The 14,720-nt window shown below is 31.0% G+C and overlaps 1 protein-coding gene across 3 annotated transcripts in view; it reads right to left on the reverse strand.

Annotated features, from left to right (window-relative positions):
• The window catches only part of LOC113399869 (uncharacterized protein), a 30,710-nt gene extending 16,381 nt beyond the window's left edge, over nucleotides 1–14,329 (reverse strand). Inside the window, exons 1-3 of one of the 3 annotated variants that reach the window (XM_026639131.2) lie at nucleotides 6,554–6,767; nucleotides 6,362–6,423; nucleotides 2,447–2,617 (exon numbers count right to left, since the gene is read on the reverse strand). In XM_026639131.2, the coding sequence (XP_026494916.2) occupies nucleotides 2,447–2,617; nucleotides 6,362–6,409 (219 nt within the window). In that variant the 5' untranslated portion in view covers nucleotides 6,410–6,423; nucleotides 6,554–6,767. Of the gene's footprint in view, nucleotides 1–2,446; nucleotides 2,618–6,361; nucleotides 6,424–6,553; nucleotides 6,768–13,952 lie in introns of those variants that run through there. The other 2 variants (XM_026639134.2, XM_026639133.2) reach the window with 2 other exon arrangements.
• Nucleotides 14,330–14,720: the final 391 nt, after the last annotated feature.

Raw genomic sequence — 14,720 nt, forward strand, 5'->3', positions numbered from 1 at the left:
ATAATCAGAGTTCCGTCGTACAATATGTGAGTATTGTTATCATTGTGTTGCTGTCCCGGGGGACGCAACAAAAGGAGTAGTGGCTCATATAGGGTTTCATTACAATAGCAATAAAGGTGAGCTGTAATAAAAGATAGCATCGGGCAAAATTATTAAACACGTACTTAACAGGATCTTTATTTATATGAGGTATTCAAAATGTGTTAATTGGTTCTTGTTGAGAGATTTAATACATTTTTTTTAATGTTTTTACGACGACTTTATGACATTAGGATTATTTCCTCGTATTTACATTATCATTATGTTGAATGACTAATTTCTCGCGGATCTCGATGTACTGGATTTATGGGTCCTGATGCTGAGTATCTAAAAATTCTAGACTGACAAAGTCTGGAAGTCGACATAATTTAATATGACTCGGTAAGTACGTAAAGCCTCGAAGTTAGTACTGCGCCTGAACTCTTTAAGGTCGTGTGGTATTCCCCACCACATAGAATGGCAATTAGGTATCATAATCTAGTACACTTATGTATGCGTACTCACTTGCACACTATAACATGCCCTACGCAGTTGGCTAGTCTCCATCGAGAATGGCCAAAATCAACCAGGAAGACATCGTCTCATATCGAATCAGATATATTTTATTCAAATATAGAGCATATTTGAGTGCAAGCAATTCTCTTAACATTCGTCATTTTAGAAATCTCTTTAAGCACAACGATAAATCTCGTAATAAACTTTATAGATTTCGTATTTTATCACTGTAGTGCAAACTCAATTTCCGTTTAATCACAATTATTAATTCCATTCAAATTTGATTATTTGGAAGTTGTTTCCTGAACGTAGAGTCAACAGATGAAAGGAACAGAAACTAACAATTTTCAATGATATAACCGCTCAATTAGTTACTCAATATTATAAAGATACCTGTATTTGATTACATGCCATTACATTATCTTGTATATCCTGTAATGTAAGTTTAAGCTACCTTAGCTGGGCGTTGGGCTAATGAAGAGGTATATACGGCTGCCGATTTTCAAGTCGTGGGCTCAAATCATCGGGCTAGTAAAAGACATTAAACTTTTCACTTCATTTTTAGTAGCAATCTAAAGTTTGTTTTTTAACAAGGTCACAATACCGTGTTTTGAAAGCAGGTGAAGCTGGTGAAGTTGGTCCTGCGCCACCGGTTTTAGTGGTGGTTGTGTCGGATTGACGTTCCGTAGGACATTGAACATTATAAAATACAGCTGAAATCAGCATCGTATGTTTTTGCACATAATTGTGCAATAATATCTCCCGCGCAATCCTAGTCTAAGTCTTTCTTAAGAATCTTCCATGACAATCGATCAAGCGGGTATCACATTAATACCTCGTTAATTATAATTTTGTTGTAAACTAGCAGAGTAGTCTACTAAATTTTAAGGAGAAACCGTAAAGTATAATTACAAAAAATTAATATAGTTTTTAAATTATCCTCTAAGGTGAGATTGCGACTATTAAAGGGTAGGGGATAAACAGGGGACAATTATACAGTAATTAGGTTTTAATTAGGTAAACGGTTTTAACTATCGCAATCATCGAAACAATAACTAACTACTTTGTCGTAACCATTTTAAGATAAAATATTTGAGATATTATACTTATCTATTATTAATCCTACAGTAAGGTTTGACCCAACTTTCAGCCATAGTGGTCTTGTTTAATAGTATTGATGTCGTCATCACATATGTCATATATTTATTAAGTTGGAAATTAATCATTATTTAATTTACGTTTCAATTGTCATATTGTGATTGCTCGTCATGTAATTTCGGGTTTCTATAAAGGTTTTGTTTTATAAATCGTAGTATCAGATAGGCAGACAATATACTACCAAAGGTAGAAATTTTAACAAGACCACTATGGCTGAAAGTTAGATGAAACATTACCATTTACTAAGAGGCCACCTTCGTTCTTAGGCCTTGTCACAGGTTAACTGGAAGAATTATAAACCACCGTATATCGTCAATTCACCACCAAATTTACTTGGTGGTAGAACTTTGAGTAAGACCATTTGAGCTGGTTCCATCCACATATCATATCAGCAATAGTTAGTATTGTTGTGTTCCGCATTGAAGGATGTGTGAACCAGTATAACTACATGCACAAGAGACATAACATCAATGTTGCCAATTTTGTTGGAGCATTGGTAAGGTTAAAATTTCATACGGCGTCAATATTTATGGACAGTGGTCATTACCTTCGGGTGACCAATTTGGTTGTCTACCTACCTATATGCCATAAAAATAGGGAAATTGAGATAGAGCAACCTCCAAACCGGAAAACAATGCAGAGTATATTTATTTTTGGAGGAAGATATCTGATGAGTGGGTGGACCTACCAAGGTGATGTACACCACCATAAATATTTAGGTTAAGATTAAAAAAGTACAAAAAGTTTACATTACCTTATCAAAGGCGAGAGGTCTGTGCCTCGGCACATCCGTGATTTCCATGATGTCGTGGGGGCGTGGCGGGGGTAGCGGGCGCGGGGGCTGCGCGCGCGCCGCTAGCCGACCTCCATGGGCGTCTGCCGCAGGGGCCGCATGCCGCTCGCGCCCGCGCTGCGCCCCCGACACCTACAAACATTACCACGATTGTTGATCTCTAGGCTATCATGGAGTCTTAGTTCTATAAATATACCTAAATATATATCTCACAGTTATTATAAAAAAATATATTGATGACACATTTCGGATGTTATGAAGAGTTTTGGTATTATTCGAATTTTGATAATATTTACCTAACTATATAATTTATGCCTACTGTATCAGTTAGAGGTATAAGGGAGATTTAATTAATTTATTATGGACTCGAGTTTGTGGTCTCGTGCTACGTATGCATCATATTACAAAGTCCAAAATGAAATGACAGAAGAGTTTCAACCAAAATAATAACAAACGTTTAATTGTTTGCGGACATGTTTCGGTTAAATTAATTTATAATCATCGTTGGTTACTTTCGATATATAATTTATAGACTAATTATACAAAAAAAAAATAAGCACATCTCAAGCAAATTCATGCATCAGTCGTTAAGATAAATAATTCAATAGCAGTCTAGCTTTCTCGAACAACACGACAAGCAGTCGATTAATAAAACAGCTTAAACGATCGACGCGATGGGAACATTAAAATTTATAAGAACATAGACCGAGTGAGTCACATTATCGCGTCAGCTTGTTTGATTAATATTCATCATTCAACTCGGAGAATCATTCCGATTATAAGTACCTACTTTGTTCGTGTAACAGTCTTTCCTCTTAATTCAATATTTGAAATGTATTTTTGTATTTTAGCTCTTATTCGTTTTGATTTTTATAAGACTAAAATTATAAATGCAAAAATAATTATCTGTCTATTTATCAAGAATAAACTACTGATCCGATTATAATGGAAATTGACATAGTGAAGAAGAAAGTGTCAGGGATGCAGTAGACAATAATTTGATCAGCTGTATAACAGAAACTTTTTTTTTTAAGATAAGGAGGATCTCTATTTGTACTTGTTTCGAAATTCACCTCATTCACCTGGCAAAATTTACAAGTTGAATATATATTAATTTATTACTATGCTTATTTAAATGTCGGTAGAGAAATCGGATGAAACTTATCTTTAATTTCATAATGTCTCTATTAATCGTTATTGTATTATACAGTAGTAGTATGACTTATTTAGTAGGAATAAGGTTGTTGTATGAATTTTAGTATAGTAATAAAAATAAAAATCACGAATATTACTAGTATCATATAAGGTTATTAAAAATACATTTGTAATGTGTTACTAAGTATAAAGAAAATTATTAAAATAAAAAAAAAGATTTACATTTTTTTAAAACGATTTTAAAATGTATGCTTTTCAACGCTTAATTTAAGCGCTTGTAATTATTTTCGTTTCATAGTTTTTGTATAATTATTTAAAATTTTGGGTCATTATAAAAATTCTTTTTAAAACCTTTAAGTAGCGCGGAACGACAAAAATATGCAATGGTCTGGTAAATTGCAAAACAGCTATTTTTAAACAAAGATTAATACAAAATAAAGCATATGTATAATAAAGTATTATGAAGGTATTTTAATAAAAAGCATACGAGCACATAAAATATAAAGTAGATGATTTGATGATGTAAGTAAAAATTAAAAATTATTACGACCATTTTACAGTCAAGTTTTCGATCTAATATTTAACTTTTCGACCTGAATAAAAAATACATCCGTTTTCTTTCTCAATATACGCATCAAGCTATCGTGAACGTTGCAATAGAATCGTGCAGCCCCACACTGGCGCAATAGTCTTAACCTAAAGCTATAAAGATTCTATATTCGTAACAGTGCGTGTTTAAGCGTCGATAATTAAAATTACCTACTTCCTATCCTATACTGGAAAATATCGGATATGAATGTAAGTTTTTAATATTAAACTAGCTTCCACTTAGATTTTTTTCTGATTTTTATTTTTTGTCACTAGACTAACACTAAAGACAACTATCGGAATCGGCCATAACTATGAACCACGATCTTGATAAACAAATATTTTGTGTGAGTAAGATGTCAAAATGTGGAGAAATCAACTACAACTTATAATAAAAAATATAATTTAAAAAAATGCGACTTAAAATCTGAATAGTATCGGATGATACAATAAATTAATAAGGCATTGTATATACGACTTAATTGATTAAAAAAAAATGGATAGCAATCGACTTTCTTGTCGGTTAATTTAAGTAAAATTGACAATTGAAAACGTAAATAATGGCTAATATTTTAAAAGAACTCGTAGAAAACAATATATTTGTCTTACTATAGTTATTTGCATACATCATTCTAATATTATAAATGTGAAAGATTAAAAAAACGGCTGCACGAATTCGGTTTAAATTTGGATTAAAGATAACTTATATCACAACATAACACACAGGATACACACGTGAATCCTGTCAGACGAATTTGAAGCTACGGACGGTAGCCAGTATATTATATTTACAAACAATATTTGACATAATATAACTACAACAATAATATATAACTTCTTGCGGGTTCGTTTCGGGTAAAGGATCATTTAGAAAATCTTTTCAGTAACATTCAGAGTTCTGCTTCATACATATGTTTAGCTGAAGTAATACGTACTCATTACGAATACCTAGTTTTCACAAATCAAGGGTCAATCTTATCTATGATGACTGTAACAACAGAAAAACAATCATTAGGTATATTTGACGTCATGTAACGTATGATACGATTGGGATTTTAATAAATCTAAACCAGAAATTTAAACAAAGTCATAATGTGAGTTTGAATTTCGGACAATATTGAAATGTGAGCCTAGTATTTTACAATAATATAATAAAATAACAATAACATTAATTTTAAATTCAAAATTACGAAAATAACTGCCAGAGACTTCTGATGTACGAGAACTGAAAATAATTGCTCTACGTATTGTATTTATTTAAATTCCTTCAATTTTTAATTTTCAATTTTTCTCGTGCTGTCGGATGTACAGCTAGTCATACATAATTCAATTGTTGTACTTATATTAAATAATCAAATGTAGCACTTTTATATTTTTTTAATTAAGATCAGTTTATTAAATAAATTCATAGATAATTCACGTAAAATTAGAGAATGTTTGCTAGCTACAAATACAACATTTTATTACAAGTTTATTTATGTAGTAAAACCCATGTTTATGAGAGGTCCTAAAGATGTTATCAAACGATTGAGATGCATTCGATTCAGTGTTGCAGTGTTCGGAAACTATCAATCGACGAATACACACGTATGTTAAAAAACGAATGAAAATAATTCTTATTTATTTAACGTGATTTTCAGCCAATGACTGCAACCCACCAAAAATATTAATAATTTACACTTTTTAATGTATTTATTATAAGTTATAAAATATGTTACATTTAAAGCTTATTTTAAAATGAATACTTATAACTGTTTTTAATTATTGATATTATTTAAATTAAACCTAAGTAATTACGTTATGAAAATGTTATTTTCAGTTTTCATTTTACTTTCCTTGATTATTTTAGAATAGCTAGAAGCTATGGATCAATACTAGATTATTTTTAATTAACAATAAATAATTATGGCATTATGGTTAAGCTCTAATGAGTAATAAATTATTCAGTTCATCGTTCCGCGTGATTGAGGAAAATCATTTAAAAAGAAAAGTCAATATTTTGTAAGAGCTCTCACACACTGCATTGATTAAAAATTATAAACGTCAAAACTTTTTAAAATTATATTTTGGTTAGTATCAAGCGTTATCAAACGTTCACAAATAAAAATGGCACTTTCAGTACCGAGTCAGTACCTTGATAAGCCATGCTGATGAATTCACAAATTCATCTATCGATGTCATTGATACTTGCTTATCTGTAAATATTATTAAACGTTAAATCATTTAAAATAAACTATTGCAAATTATGACTATATTATAATGATTGCTTTATATTATTAATTAAAGGATATATTTATTAGTATCATTAGTATTTCAATAACTAACCTCGACTAACTAAACAGAGCGGTCATGAATGCGCCTTTGTGCGTCACCCTGTCAGACTTCATTGATTCGACTGATGGCCACGCGTCGGGTCTAGTAGACTCGCCTAAACAGCGTGTACTAGCCACGAAACGTACCGTACACTGCATGTAAAAAAACACGAACGCAACTATTTCATAGCATTGCAAAACGACAGACACGCACCACCTCATAACATCATCTGATAAAACAGATAACAACGCTTAAAATCTTTTCTCGTGTCGTAAATTTAAGAGTCATGAGGGAATTTTAGGGGCTTAAGCACCTTTAGATAATGGAGATAAGTGGACTCGAAAGCAGAGGCACCCTGAGAGGATAATGACGGAGTGCGGCCTTGTTAGTGAGAGCATCACATATTCATAGCTGTGTTGTCGGAGTCGCGAACATTTAATTTTGTTTATGTAAACAATCACTCGTCTAGATTATAAACTTTTCCTGATTGTTTTCTAATTTTAAGTGACAATTTTCGTCAGTCTTAAAAAATATCTTGCATTATTCATTTGTTTTTTTTTCATGGTTATTAAAGTAGTCCTTTTTTATATTTATATATTCCTTGTAATATGTATATTTTATTTAAAGACATAATTTATGTGTTATAATAGTAGGCAGTGGAATTTATATGTACCTAATATGCATTGAGAAGTTTATAGTAAATGTTTATTTAAATAATAAAGCAGTGTTTGATAAAGATACTCTCCAGTGGTAAAACTAACGTTCAGCATTAACGTAAATCTACAATCTTACGCACACTGTTTATTTGCCAAGTATTTAGTTATTCCGGTGTTTTACAACACCAATGTAGAATTGTTTTTAAAGCTTACCAGAGAATTTCGATATAGTTTTACGTATAAAAATGTTAATAGAATTAATAAATGAATCCTTTAACTATTGTTAATTTAAAAATAATACTAAAGAATTATAAAAGGTTTTGATATCTGAACTGTAAAAAAATAATTAGCTCTTAAGGTTAATAGCGCGAATGCACCGTGTTCCCGTAATTAAAAATATCATACATAACATTGAACTGGTGTGAATTAAAGATAAAATAAAATATTTAAAAATGCCGCAGCGTGATTTTGAAAAGATCACTATTTGAATGAATATCGAGTAAAATGCTTTGTTTTATAAAAGGTTGATATTTCAATTTATCGAGATATGCATATATATGTATGTATGTAAAAAAAATACATATGTATATCATATAGAATATCATTAAATTAAATTAAAACTACATAGAAATTTATTTTTTATTTTTCCAAAATTATGATCAAGAAAAAGCAGGAATTAAGTTGTCTAAAATTCAGTTACGAATATATATTTTTTTTCATTAATCATCAAATAAAAACAAATACATATTACTGGATGAGTGTTTGTTTAAATAGCTTATATTTTTAATGTTTATTTCGAAAGTTCATTACGTACTTTAATTATTTAAACGACAAGTTATAATAATTAGTCATGTAATAAACATATTTGGTGATATTTTCATTAATCAGTTTCATTAATCAGGCGTGGGCGAATAGGAGTACATTCCAGCAGCAACCATAACTATGTTCGCTATTACGTATCCGAATAATCGAACGGAATCGATTTTACCTGAAAGATATATCATAGTAAATTTAAAAAAATTAAAAAAAGTGCTTACTTTTATGCAGATTTAATTACTTAAATGTTGTTACAATAATTACAATTATCTGCGTGAGGTTAGGTGTTATATCCTGCGACGATATTAGCGTGAGTTCAGGTAACGCGACATTACTTGAAAATATTACTATTTGAATGAATATCGAGCAATTTGTTCTTATAATTTATTAAGATTATTTAGCCAGTATTATTGTTTGGTGTAAACGATTTTAAGCTTAAAACATTCATATTATACCTAAGAAATTTATATATTATACATCGAGTTTCATTTACTCACATTATTTATAAAAATAATAATCGTTCAGACACTCAGTAATACACGTGTTTCTTTTTGTTTCTTATAAGGTGAGCTAACAGGGATACATTCAAAATAATGAACGGTGAAACTTACTGTAATGCTATATATATATATATTACCTGTAACTGTTTTGCATTATGTATTTAACCAATTATTAAGGCAAGCCAAGGGGGAATAATAAAACGCTGGAAATAATAATTAACTTACGTTTATTCTATTGAGTCGAAAATAGAACAATAAAATTATACAAGACAGCCATACAGGGCTGAGTATGTTCTGCCTTCGGTTCAAAAAAAATTTAAATATGTGTGATGTCAATAAAATAAAAACATATTTCTCGTTTTTATTTCGCTTACTTTATTACAGATTTTATTGAATAGCTGGTTTCAAGATATAAAGATAAATAAAAAAATAAAATTCATCACTTAAGATAATTTTTTGTATATTGAAGAATAAATTGCATATTAGGTACGTAAGCAATTTCTAATTACGCCTCTCGTGTACCTCCAAACCCGCACTGGAGCAACGTGAACAAAATCCAAATCATCTTAAAAGGAAAGAATTGTATTTGTCCAGTAAAGGAAAATTAACGACCGGCATGGCGAGTGCTGCTCGTGCAATTCATTCTTCCTGTACTGGCCATCTTCGCGTTTGGACTCCACTACCACTTACCATTACTCCAGGTGGAGTGGAGTCATATTCCTACCCGGTAAAAATAAAAATAAAAATACTAACAAATTATTAGAATTTAGATCGAAATAGAATCGGGAACGTTTTATTTATAATTTACTCGATTCACCCCCTGATTTTATTTACTTTGAGCTATGTTTACAGTTCATGGTAATTTAGATCTCTATGTTATTGAAATAAATTAATCTCATAGTGTCATACATATTACAACCACGATAAAAGTGTTAGTTAGTCTGTTGACAGTTACATCTAGCGACATTTCTTAATATACGTCGCTTATAATTATAATTGCTTAATTTCTTTATTTATATATTAAAATTTCCAGGTACCGAGAGCAGATATATAAAATATAAACACGTTAGATCATCGATGAACGTATTTGGTATGCGCCATTTATCATTCCATAAAATTGATGCATATTTATGGCGTAGATGTATTGCATACAGGCAGTGTTCAAGGCGAACTTCTTAGACGATTAATTAATGCATTGCATTTCGTATGAATTATTGTTTTTTTTTTTTAAATTACATTTGCGAGCAAAAGCAAACGGGTCATTTGCCATGGGTATTTGAAACTACTAAAACCTTGTAACTAGGGGTTTTTTATCCACCCCTTGAGTAGTATTGTCGGAAGAGAGTTGATGAATGTCGATTCCATAGTTTGCAAATGGCAGAAACCTGACCTACTAAATACACAAAGAAATATATACGAACTTAGTACGTTTATAAACCCCTTAAAATGATCATGAACCAATGTAAGAATTATCGTACTACTTATATGAAAATATGAAATATTTTACAAAAAAAATTTACAATTTTTCGTAAGTGGTCACTTGTACTCATGAGATTCTAGAATCCAGATAATAAATTCACATTTATGTTACTGAAGTTTATACATAATTACTTAAATGTGTTGTATAATTATTTTTCTGCCAGCCTCATTATTAGAACAATGAATCAGAATTACGATTCAGAAGACAAAGACCACTAGTATTTCATCTCGACGCGAAATAATTAATATGAAAGTTTTACAGTTTATAATTTTTTAAATGTTCCATTTTTTTTTATATACAATATGTTATTCAAAGTGTATATATAATATACACGTGTGACGATATTATATAATATGACTTCACACAATGCCGTAACTATACTGAGAGAAATAATTAGAGTTTAAAAACTAAAAAGCTCGCCTTTGTCAGACTCCTCATAACAAACTAAATGAACCAAAATGATTCTAGTAATTGAAGAGTTCCACTATGTACCTTCAAATAAATGAATGAAGAGAGTGCTAAATGATTATGTAGGTATATGTTATATACAAAAAAAAAAACATTTGTAAAGCTTAAAATTGCTGTGCCATGATTAAATGAATTAAACATTGTTACGCGTAGGTACATACGAAAAAAAAACATTTTTTATAAATAGATTGACATAGATTTGATTTAATCTTTGTAGTTCAACTGATAAAATTTATTATAGTAAATTGTATATTTTTCGACAGTGTAGATCTGTACAAATTCAACTAAAACAGTTGGCTGGTAATGGTTTAAAATTTAGTTGCAAAATTTTAAAAAATCAATAAAAAAATGCTCATAATTAAAAATCTATCAAGATTATTCATATTAGATTTATTTATACAAATTATTTAACAAAAATAACTGATAGATCAACTGTACCTTTATTTCAAACGGATATCTCCATGTCTATAAATTTACTGTGGCCCGCGATTTCATTCGCATTCGTTTCGTATTATATATTATTATGCCAGTTTCATACAGTTTGCCATATTGGTTGACGTTTATGGTTACTGCTCCACTAGGGTTGTAGCTTCAAGCAATATAGGTTCCTCAATAAACGAGTAAGCTAACGCAAAACAATTCGACCGCGTTCAATCAAACATATTCTATAGCTTTATATTATTGTTAGCATTTATCTGTGGCCTTTAGGTGTAACAACACACGCACTGGCTGTCGTGGGGATATTTGACAGAGCCATTTTCTTGAGCAATTAATATTATTTATTATTTCGTCTGTTTTTTTATTAATAACGTATGGTCGCCTAAATGAATAAATATGAGAATTGCATCAGAATTGTCGCCTTTTCAAGTGTTTATTATAATAAAAAAAGATTAAATTTATATGTATATTTTTAAGAGTACGATAAAAGTTTATTAACAACTGCTTTGTGCAAATTTTGATTAAATGGTACTCGTAATACCACACAAACAAAGTTTCTTGTTTCTTGTTATTTCATTTACCCGGAATTTATTTGGGATAGACCTGTACTATACGGCCTACAAAGCCTCTTTCATAGAGATGTCATTAAAAAGTTTACGCGGTCTGTAAAAGCGAGCATTTATGGAGATAATATAAATACAAATGGAAGTGCATACAATTGATGGGTTTAAACTGGCTGTCTGTCTGTTTCGAATATATTATAAAAGCTTAATCACTTGTAACATAATCAATATGAAATCGAAAAGACCTTAATAAAAAAAAATTGTTTTGCTAAACTGGATTCAACATGCACTAATGATTACTAATCCAATAGAAATAATCAGTTAGAAAGAAGTTCTTCAAATATTTAATTCTTATTATATGGACGTACATATAATATTATTTTGGAAAATATAGTCTTTGGGGGTTTAAGTTTCCTTGTAGTCTGACGCGATATGAAATGTCTCTTTTAATACTTCTTTGATTAGCGAGTGGACTTACAGCACAACTTCCCTTTTGGGATTGGATTGATTCACTATTAGGAGGAGTCTGATCTTCCACAGATAAGATGTTCAATGTCAGGGAGGAGACGTCAGTGCATCCTTACAGCATAAAGGTAGAACGGACGTCGAGATTGAGACTCACGTTCACGTGCAACTCGACGATATTGAGCGAGAAATTGTTTATCTCCCTACTATATGCATAGAAACTCTATATAAACATGTATCTCTGATATATCATTTATATAAGAAGATATTTAATACTTAAATATTTTTCTGTATATACGGTAATAATACAATATAATATAATATAATATAATATAATATAATATAATATAATATAATATAATATAATATAATATAATATAATATAATATAATATAATATAATATAATATAATATAATATAATATAATATAATATAATATAATATAATATAATATAATATAATATAATATAATATAATATAATATAATATAATATAATATAATATAATATAATATAATATAATATAATATAATATAAAGTATATAGTAGCAGATTATACGTAAACAATAATAATATAAAGGATGAGGTATAATTTATTTATGTAATATGTAATTAATACATTTCTACGTACTTTTGTCTATTTTTTTACATATAGGCATTAAATTATTATTTATTATAAATTATTATTATTCAACGACAATTGTAAAAAAAAATAAAGCAAATTTAGCTAAGTTGATTGCTCTGTATATCTTTAGATAAAAATATATACATGTACATTGTCTATGACCTTGACATTGCGAAAACGTACTAACAAACAAAACAAACAATTGCAATATTAAACAACAATACATACTACTGCTTTATTTACGGTGGCGCAATTTTATAAGCGATTATATGTATTTAATGAAACCATTATTTTTAAAGATTATCGATCTTTTTTTTATATGTTTTAATTTAAATTTTCATTTTCTTTAACTGATTATGCAACATTCTAAAAACATCAAATAAAAAAAATTTTGGTATACATTTAAATTAAGTTCTACTAAATACGAATAAAATGAAAAAAATATCAAAATATTTTCATTCCATTACAAATATTTTATTTAAATCTACATATTCTAAATCATGATATAGCTAACTGGTTGGTTAAATAAAAAAAAGCGTAACATAGAGCGTCTTACAAGCCTTTATTTCAAAAGCAAAGCTTTTGATAAACGACTAAGAAATCGCCGGGGGAAAAATTGTCTTGGGCGCATGTCCGAAGTGGGTTCTGAGACATACTCATTTAGCTCCTTTTGTTGTGGCTTGGTGCTATCTATTGTGATATTTTTATGAGCTTTATTTTGAATGCTTAAATGTACTATTAAAGATATATAAATTAAGATTTTGTAATATGTTGCTTTCGACCTCTAGTGATGACGAAATTGTTTTTACGTAGTGCATTTTAAAATGTAAATTCGTCAATAATTAGTATTTCTTAGTAATAAGAATTTAATTTTATAAATTTTGGGCGCTAAGATACACTGTAATTTATAACATCATACTTTTATTTACATTATTAAATACAAGCTTATATTATAAACTACAAGGTTTATGTTTTTTCATTACGTATGACCTCAAATCAAAGGTCAAACTTAAGGCTTGAATATCCTTGAATCTGTAAGCTCACAACTATATAATTATTATAATATAATATAATACTGAATTAAAATCCCACTTTTGTATGCAGTGTATTATATTATAATCATTTGCATGAAAAATATTACGGTTCAAAATAATAGTTTCTATTGAAAAAGCAAACAATCCGTTTCTAAAACTATTAATTTATTTCTATCGCACTAAGAGCTACGCGAGAGCAGAAATGGGGTTCGACTAAACGCCCATTATGTAACATCCACCTAGAGCATCGTCGACGAGATCTAGCTAACTGTAAAAGGTAAAAGAGAGCTGTTAATTTATTCGAGTGAATTAATTAAGCGGTAGCGACTTTTTGCGAAAAGGTAAGTAATAAATCGTATAGACTAACCAATAGAGCATGAGAGCAGTCGAGAGTGGAACACACGGTGATTACGATCACTGAGGCCGTCGAACACCAGTACTAATAGTTCAGATACAATCGGCCGGCAGTGGTACAGCGTATGTCCCGGATTGCGGCAACTGTTGTCGTCGCCGATAACGTTAGCTACATATGGTCGCGAGGGAGGAAGGGGGCGAGGGACAAAGCGCTCGGCGGCGCTAGGAAGGGTACGGCTCGCCGAATACTTTACCTAGCGGCGGCGTAGCGAGGCGTGGGCGTGGGGCGAGGGTGAGGCCGGTCGCGCGGGTAGCGGGCGCGGTCGGTCGCTGCGGTCAGCGGTCGCGGCGCGGCGCGGCCATGGCGGCGCGGCAGGCGGCGGCGACTCGCGCACTGCCGGCCCGGCCGCGGCCGCCGCGCTCCGGCCCGCCGCGCCGCTCCTCTCGCCTCGCACCGCTCCGGGCCCGCGCACGCGCCCGGCGGCCGCCCGCCCAGCTCGCGAATTGATCAGCAGGATTCTCGATTGCGATGAAATTTATGATAGGTCGCGGATCTATTATCGACGAGATACCGCTGGTAATATTTTACGCCAGGTTCGATAGACGCAGCGATTGCGCCACGATAATGTTTTGTTTACCTCATAATAAATTAATTATTATAGGCACTTATAAACATAATTATTTATTATTGAAAATCATATTTTAGTATAGTCTTTAGTATAACACGATATGTTCGAACGATTCTGAGCAAGAATACCTATTTCGACTGAACGAATCTTCC

The sequence above is a fragment of the Vanessa tameamea genome, chromosome 8 (genome assembly GCF_037043105.1).
Source record: "Vanessa tameamea isolate UH-Manoa-2023 chromosome 8, ilVanTame1 primary haplotype, whole genome shotgun sequence".
Lineage (NCBI taxonomy): Eukaryota > Metazoa > Arthropoda > Insecta > Lepidoptera > Nymphalidae > Vanessa > Vanessa tameamea.